Below are 18,382 nucleotides of genomic sequence, written 5' to 3'. Positions count from 1 at the left end.
AAAACGGAACTTCTGTCTTTTGCACTGCACCTTGGTAATAACTGCACAAAACACTGCTTATTTTACTCACTTGTGACTGGGATGGAAGGGAACCCAAAAAAACTTTAAAATGTATCTTTTGTGTTTCTCTGAATTTTCTTTACGGTATGTATTGTATTCTGTCTGATCAATCACTTTAGAAAAAAAACTGAATTAACTTGCATAAACTGCTTCCAGAGGAACTGGAAAGGAAACAAAACTTTGTAACTCTTACATTTCATTATAAACATTAAAACCTGACAAACAAGCCTCACAAACTAATTGCCTCCAGCAATGAAGTGGCAACAAAATGAGCCATCTCAAAAATCAAGCCTGACAAGAAATTCACTAGTTTTCATCCCATATACACTTGGCTTAAAAAAAACACAACCGCCACATTAATGCACTACTTTTACTACATATAAATACTGTGATGAATGACTTTCAGAAATATATGCTACACAATACATTATCGCCTCTCTCAAAACACGTGTTTTCTTAACCTTTTTCAACCAGTAAAACAGAACTCTTATTTGTATTATACTTAAATTTGATCAAGATTTTTTTTTTAATAGAAACACAAGTCAGTCGATGCAGCATATTTATTCTCCAATAGTTTGACTGGGGACAAAACCTGCATCCACAAAGCAGACCGTGTTCAACCGCTTGTCCCATTCAATCACTTGTTTTTGTAAACACTGGCGATTGGACCAAAGCAGCAAGCCTGATGGGCTAACTTCCCTTCAAGTTCCAACACTCATGCCAAAGCTCCCGCGAAGGCAGGATTTTTATGCCATGCATAGGGACCGTGGCTGGTGTATTACACACTTGCGATGTGCACATCCCGTCCTAAGCCCCTCCCCTCCCCACTGGCGAGTTTGGTGGCACTTTCAAGACGAAACACATGCGCGCGAGGCCACCCGCTTTCCCGAGCCGCGCTTCGGAAGCGAGCCGCGCGCGCGCTAAGCAAGGGGCTAGCTCTCCAAGGGCCCCCGGGCGCCGTGTGCCTGCTGGAGCAGGCCCGCAGGGCTGCCCCCTCCGACACGGGGCTGGCTGGTTGCACGCGCGCGCGCGCGCACCGGGCCCCGCACCCCCCCCCCTCCCAGCGCCGCGCGTGGCGATCTCGTTACACTCCAGCCCTGTGCAGCCCCGCGCGGCGGAGGTGCGCTCGGGAAACCCGCACCCCCCCCCCCAACTCATTCCCCTCCCCCCCCCTCGCAGCCCCTCCCCCATCAACCCCCCCCCTCCGCCCAGCCCCGGAGGGAGGCAGCTCCAACACGCCGCAAAGGGCACCCAGGAGGCCGCCCCTTCCCCGCCAGCGGGGCCAGGGTCCCGTCTCCCCTCACGGGCTGCCGCCTCGCCGGGGGGGGGGGGGGATTCGGGCCCCGCCGCTCCCCTGAGGCGATTCAATGAGGCTGCAGAATCACCCCGGGCCTAGTCCCGGGCAGCGTGCTGCCCCCGGGCCGGCGGGGCCAGGGAGCCGGTGAGGGCGGGGCCGGCTCCCCCGCCGCCCCGCCCGGCGGGCCCGGGGCCGGGCAGTACCTGAGCGCTGTGAAAGGCCATGGCGCCCCCCGCTTCCATGGGGAGCTCGGCGTCCGCTCGGCTCCTCACGCCGCTGCCCCCGCCGCCGCCATCTTCTCACTCGCGCACACACACCGCCGGGCGGGCGGGCGGGAGCCAGGGCGCCTGCGCGCAGCTCGCGCCGCCAGCAGGGGGAAGGGCACTGCGCCTGCGCGCCGCTGGGGCAGGAGGGGGGGAGCAGAGGGGTGGAGCCTGTAAGCGGAGCCAGAACGAAACGGGGAGGGGAGGGGGGAGATGGAGTCGTCCAGGGGGCTTTGGGCCTCTCCAGTCCAGAGACGCTTCTAAGCCACTGACTGTGGGATCCAGCCAGCCTGGTCTCTCTGCTTGTGGGGGCTATACAGAACCCCCCCTCGCATCTTGGGAGGGAGCTGGGCTGCAATAAAGCCTCCCAAACACCCTGACACTTACTGCCCAGGAGGCTGGTGCTCTGCCCTTTAAATCTCATAAGTGTCAGCCCTTGGCCTGCACTGAGGTACAGGTGCAGGAACCTGCCAGTGGAAACCTGGCCTTCCCTGGAGTTGCCACATGTTCCACTGCAGGGAGAATTTTGCTTAGATCAGGCTGACTCTGCCTTCTGCAAGGCTGCTGGCAGTGGCAAGATGTCTGTGCCTCTAAAGTTCTAGTGCAGATCCCAGGAAGTGTCACCTTAAGGCAGCTGGTTTTCATTCAGTTGCATCACACAGGTGATGGCACTGTCTGCCCAGCTGGAAAAACTCAGAAAGATGATGTTAATATGAACCACAAAAACTCAAAAAGATGATGTTAATATGAACCACAAGTAGACAAGCCATTTGTGCACAGTATAAAATCGGAAGCTTCAGGGGGTAGCCGAGTTAGTCTGTTACAGAAAAATAACAACAAATGGTCTGGTAGCACTTTATAGACTAACAAAACACGTAGATGATATCATGAGTTTTCATGGGCCAGGCGGCGGCTTTGCTCGGGTGTCCCTGGTCTGCTGGGGGGGTCCAGCGGCTTTGCTGGACCCCCCCAGCAGACTAGGGGGACAGGAGCAAAGCCGCGGAGCACACCCGCTGCGGGCGTGCTCCAAGGCTTTGCTCCCCGTCTCCCTGCAGACCAGGGAGATGGGGAAAAAAGCCTCAGAGCACGCCAGCAGTGGGACAGCCGCGGCGCATCTGGACTGTCCCGCTGCCCGCGTGCTCTGCGGCTTTGCTCCGCGTCTCCCAGGTCAGCAGACCAGGGAGATGGAGCAAAGCCGTGGAGGACTTGGGCGGTCCCGCCACCCCCGTCTCCCTGGTCTTCTTGGGGGGGGGGGTACAGCTAGTGCCCCCCCAGCAGACCAGGCTTTTATTGCCTACCCCTGGGGTAGAGCAGCTGGGGGCTGCCGGGTTGGCCCCGCAGCGCCGCTCCGGACCAACCCAGCAGCACCCCAGCTGCTCTGCCCCAGGCGTCCTGATTCAGCCGCTGCTGGTCAGTTTCAGCAGCGGCTGAATCAGGACGCCTGGGGCAGAGCAGGCTGGGGTGCTGCTGGGTTGCTCCAGTAGCGCCGAGGAGCCGCGCTATTGGAGCAACCCAGCAGCACCCCAGCTGCTCTGCCCCAGGCGTCCCCAAGTCAGCCGCTGCTGAAACTGACCAGCGCTGACTACAGGAAGCCCGAGGCAGAGTTGCTCTGCCCCAGGCTTCCTGGAATCAGCCACTGATCAGTTTCAGCAGCAGCTGACTTGGGGACGCCTGGGTTTCTTAAGTTGAATCTGTATGTAAGTCAGAACTGGCATCCAGATTCAGCCACGGTTGAAACTGATCAGTTTCAGCAGCGGCTGACGCCAGTTCCGACTTACATACAGATTCAACTTAAGAATAAACCTACAGTCCCTATCTTGTACGTAACCCGGGGACTGCCTGTATATAAAAAGTGTTCCTCATCCACTTGGCTTTTGGTAACAGCGGTTACCCCCAATCTATTTAAGGTGAAATTGCACTCAAGGCATTTACTAACATATCAGCATTTGCAGTGTGAGAAAATCACACAGCTTAATTTCTTAGGCCATGTCTACACTAGCAAACTTACAGTGGCACAGATATACTGAGACAGCTGTGCCCCAGTAAGATCACTTGTGTAGCTGTTTGGGTGAACAAAAAAGAGCTCTCCTGTCAACATAATAAAACCATCTAAACAAGTGGTGGTAGCTATGTTGGCGGGAGGAGCTCTCTTGCTGATATAGCACTGTTGCATTTGAGCACTTATGTGGGCAAAACTTATGTCACTGAGGAGAGGGATCTTTTTCACACACTGAGCAACACAAGTTTGGCAATATAAGTGGTAGTGTAGCTGTAATGCTGACACCTTCTAGGTGTGGTGTACTTAGACATAACCTTTATGAATAATTCTTTTTTTTTTCTGTATCCTTTTTCTTGCCACACACCCTGTCTCCACCACTCCCACTTTTGTTTCTGGGCAGTGTAGCTCTTCTTCCCCGAACTGAGAAAAGCAGAAGTATTAAAACCTTAACAAAATAGCTGTTATTGTTTCGGGCATTATGTATGATATAAAACACTGGAAATTCATCGAGTTGAAGGCAGGATTACCCAGCATACAGTACTGCCCCCTTTAAATTGCTAGTGTTTGTTAAGAAAAGGCTGAGTGTATAGATGAGAGTTCTACAGTAGTGTGCCACCCACATGAACTTTGAATAATGATTATTAAAGCTATAGTTGATATAGTTGGGGGGGGGGGAAACGGGGTGTGTCTAAAAAAAGTGACGCAAGACACAAAGAAGTCAGTCAGGCTGAGATTGGGGAAAGAAAATTCCCAGAACTGAACTCCAGCCTTTCAAATTTTGTAATAAGAAGGATTTGTGGATAGTTCCAACAAAAGTAATGTTTGTAAACAGTGTTCTTTCTATTTTCTCCTTCCACGTGCAGAATACATTTTATGTGCACTGAGGCATGTACAGATGTGCACCACCAGTAGAAACACATGCTGTCTGCGATAGGCACTGTAAGCATATTCTGCTAATCAGCGGGGTGACATTTGAATCTCTCCTAGGTGGCTGCCAAAACTCTCAGTTTCCAGGGAACACTGTTTATATCCAGAGACACTCCTGCAGTGTTTTGGAAGTGTAGAGTTCAAAACTTTGTGAAACCATAGTCAGAGGTTAAATCTTACAGCAAGAATATAGAAGATTTCTTTGATTTCAGTTCCTCTATCTTAACAGAGATTTAGGGTGTGTCTACACAGCCGGGCTTAATTCGAAAAAAGCTATACAAATTGATCTATGTCAATTGGGCAACTTATTTTGAAATTGCAATTGGGAGCATCTACACAGCTCTTATTTTGAAATAGAGCACTCTTCCTCCAACTTCCCTTACTCCTCGTACAATGAGGGTTACAGGAGTCAGAGTAAGAAGTCCTCCAGCTTGACGGTATTTTGACATTATTTCAAAATAACTGCCTGCTGTGTAGACGCGGACTAAGTTATTTCAAAATAAAGCTAGTTATTTCGAAATAATGTTGCTGTGTAGATGTACCCCAAGTCTAACCATTCACTGCATTCCGAATGTTCATGTTGGGTAGGATACACAAAGGCACTTAGATGTTGCAATACTGGACCTCGTAGATGCTAACTTTTAGGCACATAAAACATCTCAGACATCCTCAGTGTCAAATTAGTTGCCTAGGCTCCACATACAATGAACGGGGATAGAGGAGAAATAGGTGTGGAGGAATTCAACATGCAAAGAGCCGGTGTGCTAGGCACAAAGTCACCTAAGCTAGCCAAAGGGTCTCAGAGATGCCAACTCTCTCTGAGACAGATGCCTAAGGACAGGTCTACACTTAAGTCAATCTACCTCATGCCACTCAGTGGTACGAAAAAAAGACACCCCCATCCAAGCAACATAAATTACAGCAACCCATAGCACTGTCCCCCACACCAGCCCTATGTTGGATGAGACGCTGTCCCTTTGACACAGCTTCCACCTCTCACGGAGGTGGAGTAATTATGCCAATGGGAGAGCACTTGCCGGTTGGCATAGAGCATCATAATTGAACATGCTGTAGCCACACAGCTGCACTGGTGCAGTTACACCTTCTAACAAAGACCTGCCTTGAGCTTAGTGATCTGCCAGGGAATGGAAACCAGTGAGCTGGAGTTAGATGGCTTCCGCATTTAGAATGCTTCTTACAGGAATGAGTGAGTCTGCATGCCCCACACAAAACAGCAAGAGGAGGTGTTACTGCTGCTGCCCACCTTATCCCAGTGGTTAGACTACTCAGCCTGGCACGTGGAAGTCTCAGGTTCAATTCCCCCTCTGTTTGCCAGAGGCACAGAAAGGATTTGAATAGGGGGTCTCTCCAGGGGCAACGTGTGGAGGGGTGAGGGGGTATGTCCCCTCCCCAAATGCCATGGACAGGAGTGGGGAGCTGAGCAACGTGGCCCTAGCCCACTGCCCCAGTGGCTGGCCTCATCGCTAGGGAGAGGGACCGACCCTGATATGCACCGCTGCCAGTGAGTGCATGGGAACTGACCCCTGCTTCCAATGCCAGACACCCACTAGTCCCCCGAGCCACACAGCTCAGTGGATGCTGGGGGGAGGAGATGGATAGTCGTGGAGCAAGGACACGGCAGGAGCGGGAAGAGGGGCGGAGCAGAAGTATAGCCTGGGGCCGGGAGGGGGTGGGGCTTGTCCAGGCCTTCCCCTCCCCCCCCCCCCCCCCCGGTTAGGGGTGGTGCAGGGAGGAGTCACATAGAAAAGGTTGGTCACATGGCCGATGCCCCCTTGTGTCCCTCCTCACCATTTGCAGCTGGGTCTCTACCACCTCTTGGGAGGTTTCTCTCATCACAGGGCTATGTGGGGTTCCCTTGATCTTCCCGTTGAAGCTGTTCCACTGTGGCTCAATTGGAGCAGGGTTGTCTCATCAATCCTTGCCCCTGGACTTCTCGCATTCTCTTTGCCTCGGGCTCAGAGACTGTTCCATTGTGGATAAATACTTGGGGCTTCTCTCCACTTGAGTGTACCTACACTGACGGCAGGGGGTTGCCCACCAACAGGAGGGGTGCCCGAGTGACAGCAGCTAGGTTGACAGAAAAACCTCTTGCTATCTTCCCCCGTTTGTGAATTACTCTGAGGTTTGTGGGGGGAAAGGCATCGGGATGCCTATAGGAAGATATTGGCACGCACGCCCAGCAGCAGGAACAGAGGTGCTTGTATGTTTTGGTGGGACTTTTGTGGGTTGCAGTGGTCTGAGTTTTTAGGCATCTAAATACCTCTGTGGATCTCACCCATTATGCTTGTGGTAGTCTTCTAAACTAGAGCATCATCAGCATGCCTCTTAACTGTTATTTCCGATCAGCTACAACCGGACCATTTATGGCTACATTTTCATCTCCATGTGAAACTGGTGAGGTAAGCAATAGTGCGTAGTATTTCATGACATACACAACATATACTTTAGAGTACTGATCAATTTCCTGTTTTTAGGGTCCAAAATAAATATTTTAGGTAAATTGATTTTCCTTTGATTCACTATAGAGTTAAAGAGATCGCCAAAGCTTTTTAATAATTATTTGCAAACCCTGGTTTATTTCTGTAATAAAAAACATAATTCATTTCCAATCATATCTTACCTCCCTTACTGAAATAAAAAGAAATAATAAACCAGGGTTTTTAGAACTTAAACATGTTACCTGAGCAAAGAGATTTTTTTTTATGTAATAGTTGATTGAAAAAAAAAACCCAAACAGTTGTCAAGTTGCTTTCATATTATTACACAAGATGAAATGTTGAAAAAAATGGAAAGCCCCATACAGTATCTCCCAAAGCAAATGAGTTTTCATAAAGATATGGTAACTACAGCTATTGATAACATCAGTTTTATCATGTCTTAAATAAGCACAGATTTTATTTTGGAGACCATGTATCTGATTTCCTTAGAACTGCAACATCATTTTATTTGAATCTTCTTTTGGAGATGAACACAGGTAATGCACAGTACTAGCACCTTTTGGGGAAAAAAAACTTTTAGTGATGGGAAGAAAGTCTCCTCCTTTTATTCTGCTTATTCTCCTTTTTTATCTGTTGCATTGATCTGTTTGAAATAGTCGATTTAAAAAATCCATTGACCCTGTGCTTATTATGCATTAACATTCATCATGAAGACTTCCAAATAATACAAACCATGGATCCATTTTCATCAGCAAGACCTAACTCAGCTCCTTTGCTTTAGCAGTTGGACAGACCTAGTATAAGTTCTCATCCCTCTATGCTCCTCTCATTCTTCTTGTAAACCTTGATTAGTAGCTCAGGTAGATGTTTATGTCACTTTATTCTAGGTTTTAATGCTCTGTTCCTGATTAAACTCTGTTAGTAACTCAACCTACCTTCTTGTGCAAAAACAGTTCTATTTTAGCATTGTCACAATCTCAAAGGCTCTCCTAGCCTATGTCACACATCCCTTCATGATTTTATAACTCATCATTAGGCCCATCATAAGGTGGAGAGACATGTCAGTATTTATATTCTGTGGATTTACCTTTCCACACCCATCCCAAATCTAGCCCTGAAGTCCCACCCAGCTGCAGACTGCCAACTCGGTGAGAATCTTTAACATTCACCTGACAAGGTCAAATCCACCCTTGAAACTGCATCTGGTCTACAGGATCAAATATACCCTTGCAGAGTGTGTGCACTGCCTATTTTTTATCTCAGTGGTAGGAACCAAGTGGAGTGAAGTTGGCAGAAGACAGCAGATTATTATCCTCTATTTCAGTGTCTGCTTCACCCTCTGGTCCCTTTTAGTCTTGCTCCAGCTGTTTATATGACAACACTTTATCAAAAGAGCTACCTACTACTGCTGCATGAAGGGGTGTGTGACACAGTATAAAGGTGATTATGTTTACATTAATGCACCAAAACTTGCATAGTGGTGATAAATACTGTATAATCCATGCCTTGTAGGGTATCAATGGAAAATTTACAGACTACTAAGTATTATCCGGTTTAAGTCCATGTATCCTCTTTGTATATGAAGTTATGAATATTTGCTGTGTGTTTGTATCTCACATATGTTGTTTCCTGGGGTGAGGAATCCCCAAGACAGATTTGCCAGCCAGCCTGCTGGATGCCACATAAAGGACAATCAGCTCACCCCAGATGTGTCTACACTGCACCTTATTTCAAGATAACAAGAGTTATTTCGAAATAACTATGCGAGTGTCTACACAGCCATTCCGTTATTTTGAAATAACGGACGGTTTATTTGGAAATCTGTAAACCGCATTTTACAAGGAATAATGCCTATTCCAAAATAGCTATTTCAAAATAAGGCGTGTGTAGATGCTCCACTGCTGCTATTTCAAAATAGTCCCTCACCAGGGCTGTTCTAAGTTATACCTCCTGGGGCTCTAAATCGACAGAGTACATCTGCATTAGGGAAGCCTGCCTCAGACTAATTTTGAGGCTTTCCTGCAGAATAGATGTGTTATTTTGAACTAAGCTGTTTTGGAATAACTATTCTGGGATAGCTTCTTTCGAAATAAACGTGCCATGTAGAGACAGCACCAGTGAACCTGTCCTGGAAATGTTTCAGAGAAAACTGAGGCAAAATTCTACCCAAGCATTCAAGGAGACATATAAAGGCACGTGATGTAAGATTCTTATCTTTTTCGCTAGAATCTTTCTGGACACATGGGCTGAAAGTATAAAAGAGGAGATTGTGACATCACAACCTTGTCTTCAGTCCTGCTCCATGTCTCTGGCTTGTGATTTCTAACAACAAGGAAACTTGCTCCAACCCCCAGCCCGGAGCTTGTACTACCTCCTGTCCCCTAACCCCCACCTCCCCAAAACCTCCCCAAAACTGGTGCCCCCACTCCAAACTCCTACTCAGAGCTGTACCCCCAGCCAGAGCCCTTACAGCCCAATCTTGTCCTAGCCCTGAGCCCCCTCCCACACTTAGAACTCTTTGGCCCTGCTCCCACGATACAAATTTTGTCATGTGCACCAGTATGATGAGCCACACTGATGCACATAAGAAAATTAATTCTGCTCAGGGCTGGAAAATATTAAAGGGAACACTGCTGATGACCCCCAATCTTTTGGGTAATCCAAGAGACTTTCTGCAAGCTAGCAGACATACCATCACTGAACAATCTCCTGAACGACAGACTCCAAAATCAATTGTAAGATATAGGATTTCTTTAACAATTTAATAACTCTCTTCTTTAGTTCATAAATCTTTAGTTACTAAAGGAATTGGCTGCAGCATGATGTTTGAGATCTATATATTGACCTTTTCATTACCAGTATTGAATTTATCAACATTAATTCCTCGATGTGATAATGCCAGGGTGTATTTGTATGGGAAAGAAAGAAAAAGAGCTTGAATAAAAATCTCGAAATTCTATAACCCTTTGTATTAGGTGCCTTCTGCAAATGAGATAAGAAATAGTTATTTATCCCCATTTTTGTGGAAGAGGAAACTAAGGCAAGGAACAATTATGTCATTTGTGAAGGTCACCAATGAAGTCTGTGACAGAGATGGGCACAGGATTCTGATAGTACAGTGTCCTAACTTCCAACCAAGGTTTTCTGGCTGATTGACAAAATATCCATTTGGTCTATGAGAACACAAAACAAAAGCATGAAATCACTATCACTGCATGTAGAAGTGTTCTTCGTGGGAGAGAGACACATCATACTTTTGCAAGAGTCCCGGGACATCACAGAGTGAGAGCCTTATTCCAAAGTATTTCAGTATGGAGCTACTCTGTTTGCAGGTCACTTGAAACATGCAATGTGCTGTATTTCAGTAACTTGGGGTGCGTCTAGACTGGCAAGATTTTGCGCAAAAGCAGCTGCTTTTGTGCAAAAACTTGCCAACTGTCTACACCGGCCTCTTGAATTTGCGCAAGAGCACTGACTTTGTAATGTAGAAAATCAGTGCTTCTTGTGCAAATACTTTCCCGCTCGGGAAATAGCCCTGTTGTGTAAGAATACTTGCACAAGAGGGCCAGTGTAGACAGGGAAGAACTGTTTTATGCAAAAAAGCCCCGATAGCTAAAATGGCGATCGGGGCTTTCTTGCGCAAAATCACGTCTAGACTAGCCATGGAGGCACTTTTTGCGCAAAAGCATCCATGCCAATCTAGACGCACTTTTGTGGAAATACTTTTAACGGAAAAACTTTTCCGTTAAAAGTATTTCCGCAAAATCATGCCAGTCTAGATGCAGCCTTGTAGTACACACTTAACGATGAGAATAGGTCATATGAATAAACAGATAGATACCAACTTTATTAGGCTTCTTGATCCTTGTTTAGGGGCCAAAGCTACAAATAGCAATAATCTGTTCTTTTGACATGTGTCAAATGAATTATTATGAATTATTTATGGCAATAATTCATAGTATACCCCAAAATATTCTGTAATGGAGTCTGATCCTGAAAGTACTTACATGTCCCTAACTTTCTATATGAAAAAAGGGTTATTCCCCCGCTCCCTCCCCACTAAGGCTATGTCTAGACTGCAGGCTTCTTTCGAAAGAGGCTCTTTCAAAAGCACCTTTCGAAAGAGCCTCTTTCGAAAGATCGCATCTAGACTGCAGGCGGATCTTTCGAAAGAGAAATCCGCTTTTTCGAAAGAGAGCACCCAGCGAGTCTGGATGCTCTCTTTCGAAGACGGCCTCTTTACATTGAAGAACGCCTTCTTTCGAAAGAGGAACTTTCGAAAGAAGGCGTTCTTCCTCGTGAAACGAGGTTTACCGCCATCGAAAGAAAAGCCGCGTTCTTTCTAAATAATTTCGAAAGAACGCGGCTTGAGTCTGGATGCAGGGGAAGTTTTTTCGGGAAAAGGCTACTTTTCCCGAAAAAACCCCCGAGTCTGGACACGGCCTAAGGGTTTGCAGTACCGGGCTTCTATTTTGCCCAGGCCTAACAGCAGAAAGCAGAGGGCAAATGGGAGCAGCTGCTCTGGGGTCCAGTGTCTTAAAAGGGCTTGCAGCTGCCACCACTGCTAGTGCAGCAAAAACAGCAGCCAGAGCCACAGGCACTGCTAAAGAGCTATCTGGGGGAGACTAACCTGCGCCACCCCTTCCACCTGAGGCCTCGCCTATTCTGGGGGGCTGGCGTTGCCTCCTCCTGCCCAGGGTCCAGTAAAGTCTGTTGGCTGCCCTGATTTAGCGTAACCAATTGTCTTACATGATGCATTCACTTGGACTTGGGGTTGTCAGGTGTTCAGTTTTGAACGGACAGTGCAGTGTTTGAGCTTTCTGTTCGGGAAGCAAATTGAGAAAATAGAAACATCCGGTATTTTCTAAATAGATTGTAATGTAGATTGTGATGTAATGGCAAGAGTGTCCGGTATTTTTGTTGAAACCATTTGGCAACCCTACTTGGGCTTGATCCAACTTTGGCTGTGTCCAGACTCAGGGGTTTTTTCGAAAAAAGTAGCCTTTTTTAGAAAAAACTTCCCCTGCGTCCAGACTCAAGCCGCGTTCTTTCGAAATTAATTCGAAAGAACGCGGCTTTTCTTTCGATGGCGGTAAACCTCATTTCACGAGGAAGAACGCCTTCTTTCGAAAGTTCCTCTTTCGAAAGAAGGCGTTCTTCAATGTAAATAGGGCTTCTTCAAAAGAGAGCATCCAGACTCACTGGATGCTTTCTTTCGAAAAAGCAAGCCGCTTTTTCGAAATTTCTCCGTGCAGTCTAGACGCTCTCTTTCGAAAGAGGCTCTTTCGAAAGAAGCCTGCAGTCTAGACATAGCCTTTGTGAAATATTCTTTTTGACTCCACTGGAACCTGAACTGCATCCTCGATGTTTTCACAATCAAACGCTTTGCTGAGAAGTGGGGCAAGAACTCACTCGATACCATCTCTGAAATAGTTATGAAAGATGCATTTCCTTTCAGGTGATCAATAAAGAGAAATATCAGTTTGGGTGTAAACAATGCACACAAAGAGGAATACAGTCTGATATTCTCAACATGTTTTATTTTTTTCAAATTGTAGAGACACCAAGAATTCCACACACAAGCATATATCATTAAAAACAAAACAAAAAAAAAATATGACAAGCAGCCAATTAGTAGAAAGAGAGAAGAGTCTTGGGGCATCTTTGTTGTGTATTTACACATGAAAAGGGTTGCACAAAGATGAGTAGGAACTATTCAGTCAACAAAGCAGTTTTCAGGGAGCTAAAAATGTTCCCTTATCCCTTTTTAAGATCAATTACAATATTTCCTAATGCAATGTAAAGGTATTATTACTGTACAGAGTACTTTTTGTAATTTGTTAAATTTAATAGTTTCTATTGTTTAAGAAAAACACCCAAAATATCCAGAGGGTTTTTTTTTTTAACAAAGTATATACTTTGAGCCAGTTTTGTTTAATCTTTTGTGTCCCGAGGCATCGTTTCCTTTCTTTCACTCCAGCTATTCACAAGATGTCATTTTTAATTTTTTTTAAAAAAGCTATTCATATAGAGCAGTGGTTTTCAAGCTATGGGTTGTGACTCAGGACTGGGGGGATGGAATGTTGGGCATTGGGGGTCAGGTGACCTGCAGGGGTGCTAAAGCAGCTACTGATCTGTCCTGCACTGCACACTGTGCAGCAGGCCCAGCTCCTAGGTGAGGGGAGGGGGAAGAGAAAGTGCACAGGGCTCCATGCACAGCCTCTGCCCCCCGCACTAGCTCTGCACTCCCATTGGCTGGGAACCTGCTGCTGGCTGCTTCTGGGGTGTATCATGGTCTGCAGTGCTAGGAGAGGCAGGAAGCCTTAGCACCCCTCCTCTGCAATGCTGATCCGGGAGCCACTCAAGATAAGCCCCTCCTGCCCCAGCCCTGACACCCCCCCCCCCAAAGCCAGAGCCTCCTCCTTCTACACTCTAAAGCTCTTGTCCTCAGTCCCCCCCCACCCCCCCGACCCCACATTCTAATCAAATTATGCTGGATCGTGGGCATCAACAAGCTTTTTTCAATTAGGTCACGGAGATCCCAAATTCCCCAATCTCCAAATGATGTTGAAAATGATGTTTCTCTTAAAGTGCAAACACGTTTTTCTTAGAAGAATTTTCACATTTATGAGGCTTATACACCCCAGGAGCCAAAAGCAGGCAGGGCATTCCTTATGCATGGGATAAAAGGAAAAACACAAATGTGAAGTACATGGTTGTGTTGCACAATGAGAGAGATGTGGATGAAGGGGGATTTGCAAGGAAGCTAGAGAAAAATTGATCAAGAGCACCAAAGCCAAACTTAAAGTCTTGAAGTCCACTCAGTGGATCCCCAAGTGACAATCAAAGAGCGTTTATGAGCATGACTGACTATCTGAACTGCCTGAGAAAGCTTTACAATAGTCACAATTATAGGCCTGACAATTCTGAGAATGGAAATGCTGCTTCAACAGCTGCATCACATCACAACCGACAATACACAAAGCCTGATAGAGCCAACAAATTATGAGTTCCTGGTTATAACAATAGGACCATGATTATAGGGCAGGAACTTCAAGAGTAAATAACATAATATGGCAAACTACAGACTTGGTATTAGCAAAATGTGTTATAAAAAAGTACAAAAGTTTCAAAAATTTCTAAAAATCACTTTGTGTTGGGATGAGCAATAGAAATCTATGGCCTGGAATTATTATTAATTGCTGCTATAAAAATTGCAGGGACAGTCGGAGTTTGCTGGTTCTTAACCTCTTGCAAATCAAACAAAAGATCCATTTGTAAACTGCTCCGGGGTGAATGTTGGAAGGCTAGCCAGACATTTGGTGAATTTAAATCCTTGCCGTAGACACAACCCTGCCTGTGAAGGATGCAACGACAGAAGGATTGCGCATGGTGGGGTAATACACTCTACAGGGGTGTGATTTCTAAAGCATGAGAACATATTGTGCATTAATTAGTCTGTGTTACTCCTGTTGATGCACTTTAACCCAGTGCTGTTTTAAACAGTTTTCTGTGAAAGGGCACTGGGAATTGTTAACATGCACGGGCAGGGTCTACAATCAAAATTTATTTCGTGTGCAGGGCATAAATCAGACTTCTTTGATACTACTCCAATATATGATTCTCCTTCCAGTTCAGTCATCCAAGCCCCAAATGGCATCCCAAAAATCCACATCTTTCCCCTATATCAAGTCCATCCTTGCAAGCACAACAGTTTTGCAGCCACCTGACCAAGGATCAGAGGGGTAGCCGTGTTAGTCTGAATCTGCAAAAGCAGTGAGGAGTCCTGTGGCACCTTATAGACTAACTGAAGTGTAGGAGCATAAGCTTTCGTGGGCAAAGACCCACTTCGTCAGATGCATATACTGACCAAGGAGTGTTTTTTGGGATCCTTGCATTGGCTGGTAAATGTCATCATTGCTAGAACCATGCTAAATTCAGCCATTCCTAGCTCCTGCAAACTCCCCCCCCCCCCCCACACACACTCTCCCCCATCCCATGGATGGTTTGCTCTTTGCCTTATGTTCATTTCGAGCTTTTGATTTCAAACATCTACCCTTCCCCCGACCTACCTCACAGTGAAGTCTACGTGTCTCACCAGGTTCAAAGGAAGGAACAAAACCTGGTCCTGAACTAGGAGACGTCAACCAAACCAAACGTGGTGTTGGATTTTGTTATGAAAGTTTTGCACAGTTCTAGTCATTAACAAGGGATGTCAAGGTTACATCACCTTTCCTGGATTTTGTAGACCAGGGGTGGGCAATAAGCAGCTCATGGACTGGACGTGGTTCACCAGGTTAGTCTCAGGTGGCCTGCCAGATGTTTCATTTACCTGTGCATCTGCAGTTCTGACCATCTGCAGCTCACGTTGGCCGTGGTTCGCCATTCCTGGCTAATGGGAGCTGTAAGCAGCTTTACCTGTGGTAAATAAATGTCTGGCAGGCTGCCAGGGGCTATCCCTGGCACACCGCATCCAGCTTTTGGGCTGCTTATTGCTCACCCTTGTTGTAGACCATTGCACCGTGGAAAGAGCAGTGGAGCTTACAAGCTGAGCCCAGATCCGTTACATGCCTGGACCAGAGCACCTCGCACTTTGGTCACTTAATAATATCCTCTGAAACGTAAGAGTACAAAAGTGTCATTTGCATACCAAGATGCCTTGAACACGTGTCCTTTAAATGGTTTCTCATGCATACCAGAAATCGGATACTCACCACTCTAGATTGCACTGTAAAGTACATTTAATGAAAAAAAAAAAATCAGGATTTACAACAAGATCCATATCAGTTTTCAATTGCAACTGCTTCTCGAGCTCTCTTTGCAACTTCAAACCGATGTTTGGTCCAATTTTCCTTCCCCGTTATTTCATTTTCTAAGTCCAATTTTTCAATGTTTTGAAAACGTGTACCTTTATTACAAGGGTGTGAGAGCCAAGAACCACAGAAGTAACAGACTGCGTCTTAAATGTACCAGATGGATAGCACAGCACCCTTTGCAACCTCACCCCCATTCTGCAGTAGTAGTTACCATCACAAGACCCTCACCCGAAGATGTTCAACCACATGTTCTTGAAGGTTTCAGAAACTGGTATCTTTTTTCCCGTAAAAAATAAAAAGATTAGAAAGAGATGATTAGCTACAAGCTTCCTTTGGATTCCGGCCACAAAGGTGGGTTATCCAAGCTGCGTCATCTGCCTCGATCCTGGTGCTTCTTCATTTTTGTCTTTTTCTTTTTGTCCTCCTTTTGGGGTTTCAACGCACAGACGCACGCAGACACGCCCGCGATCGCTTTGGGGAGGTCAGTTCCTCTATACCACTTGTTTTTCTCCTTGTCGTACACCTGGACAGTTTTGGAGAAGATGGTGTCTTCCCAGCTATAGCCCCCAAGAATATAAATCTTGCCTTCCCAGACTGCCACTCCAGACTCGCTGTTGGCTTGCAGCAGGGAAGAGACTCGGGTCCACTGGTTACACTGAGGGCTGTAAGACTCCACGCTCAGAATGTCAAAGCGTGCCATCGTTTCTATGTTGTCATCACTGCCGCCAATGGAGTAGATATTGTCTTCTAAGGTACACATGCTGTGCCACCCCCGAGCAGTGATCATCGGCCTCTTTTCCTCCCAGACATCTGTGCGGTAATCATAGCAGAGGAGATTTTTTCTATAGGGACCAATCTGGTAATCATGGCCCCCAGAGATATAAACAAATTCCTTGTAGACAGTGCCAGCATGCCCGTAGGTAAACCTAGGATAGGCCAACAACAACAATTTATTGTTTTTGCAGACAAGTGCAAATATTTAACCGTGATTGGTACTTATACATGCAGTCCATACACTGAAGTGGTGAGTTATTGAATATCTGTTACATTTTAAAATGATATTTCAAGTTGAACTAAGTTATAATATAGTTATTCAACAGGGATGCACTAAAGAACAATGTGTATTCAACTTTCTTGGCAGCATGAAAAAGGCTTTAGAGAGCAGCAAAAGCAGCACTGCTCTTGCTAGTATTATTAATAAGTAAGTACATAACATGTTTGGGTCTATCACAATCCCAAGGAAAGCACGTAGGAAAAAAGAGAAAAGAAGAGAACAGATTTCAAAATAACCTGCTTGGTAGTGTGGATGTAAATAAATTCAGCCTAAAGGGGGTTATTTCGAAATAACTCCCTAGTATAGACCAGGGCCGAGTGAGAGAATTCTAATAATCTGATACTTTAATCTATCTTCAGTGACATTTTTAATTTCATCTGCTATTTGGTTGCAAAACTTTTGTTTTGTAAACTTACAATAAAGCAGTGTTTCTTAAACTTTTTAAGACCGAGGAACACCAAACAATTTTTTTTTTTTTATGAGGAACACCAAGGATTTTTTTGTTGAGAAACAAAAAAAAGGAGGGGAAGCAGAGGGAAAGTTATTGAGGGGAAAAAAAAAAAGTCACCTGCCCCTTTAAGAGCGGCCATTTTGAACTGTGTTCTCCACGGCACACCAGAATGCCACGTAACACAGTTTAAGAAACACTGCAATAAAGTAAACTGGGGCACAGCCTCAGAATTCTCTTCGGAGCTCCTGTCGTGGAACATTATTCTGATAGTATAGCTACTGAATGAATTTTCTGAGTTTGGTTTGCTGTTGGATATTATAACGCTAACTACTTTTTGCATATTCATAGCCATCCAGCAATTTTGATAGCAAAAAATAAAACAGAAGAAACTAAACTTGCTCTGCCGCCTTAAGTTTTATTCTAAACAGTCCTGGATTTTCTGGTCATAGTCCATATTTAGATTTACAGAGTATCCCAGAACATTGATTCTGCTTTGCAAATGATGAATCCCCCCCTCCCACTCCCACTGGTTTATTTAAACTTGAATATGTCTCTGGCAAATCTAAACTAATGTTTTCCTAAATTCTGGGAATGGGAGTTATTTCGAAATACCGTTAGTGTGGATGCTCCAGTACTGCTATTTCAAAATAACTACTTCCCAGAGTAATTTGGGCTAATTACTTCTCAGTGTTTCCTGGTGCTCTAAATTGAGGTAGCACGTTCACATTAATGGAACCTGCCTTGGACTAATTTCGAGGCTTCTCTGTATTGTGGACACGCTATTTCAATTATATTATTTCGGGAATTGTTAAATTGATTTCTGTTATTTTCCTACTGTAGACATGCCCTCACCATCCTCTAAAATGACAGAACAACCCCCCCCATATACCCGTGCATGCCCCTGCATACATCTAGTTCAGAAGCAGCTAATTCTTAGACAGTTACATTTCCCCCCATTCTTATCATACAAGAATTCAACATTTCTAGATTGTTCTGTTACAGCAGAAATAGATTATAGTTAAAAACACTTCCCTCCTATTGGAAATCTGGGATTGC

General features: G+C 45.6%; 2 protein-coding genes across 6 annotated transcripts in view; both read right to left on the bottom strand.

The window, feature by feature from the left end:
- The window catches only part of USP10 (ubiquitin specific peptidase 10), an 89,874-nt gene extending 88,156 nt beyond the window's left edge, over positions 1-1,718 (bottom strand). For all 4 annotated transcript variants that reach the window (XM_075939975.2, XM_075939977.2, XM_075939976.2 and 1 more), the window contains exon 1: positions 1,561-1,718. In XM_075939975.2, the coding sequence (XP_075796090.1) occupies positions 1,561-1,599 (39 nt within the window). In that variant the 5' untranslated portion in view covers positions 1,600-1,718. The remainder of the gene's footprint in view (positions 1-1,560) is intronic.
- A 10,807-nt stretch (positions 1,719-12,525) lies between these two features.
- The window catches only part of KLHL36 (kelch like family member 36), a 35,035-nt gene continuing 29,178 nt past the window's right edge, over positions 12,526-18,382 (bottom strand). For both annotated transcript variants that reach the window (XM_075939979.2, XM_075939981.2), the window contains one exon: positions 12,526-16,747. In XM_075939979.2, coding sequence (XP_075796094.1) covers positions 16,192-16,747 — 556 coding nt within the window. In that variant the 3' untranslated portion in view covers positions 12,526-16,191. The remainder of the gene's footprint in view (positions 16,748-18,382) is intronic.

Source organism: Pelodiscus sinensis, chromosome 12 (assembly GCF_052426305.1).
Source record: "Pelodiscus sinensis isolate ZL-2025 chromosome 12, ASM5242630v1, whole genome shotgun sequence".
Taxonomy (NCBI): domain Eukaryota; kingdom Metazoa; phylum Chordata; order Testudines; family Trionychidae; genus Pelodiscus; species Pelodiscus sinensis.
Note: the sequence above shows the minus strand (reverse complement) of the source record. Positions and strands in the feature narration are given on the sequence as shown.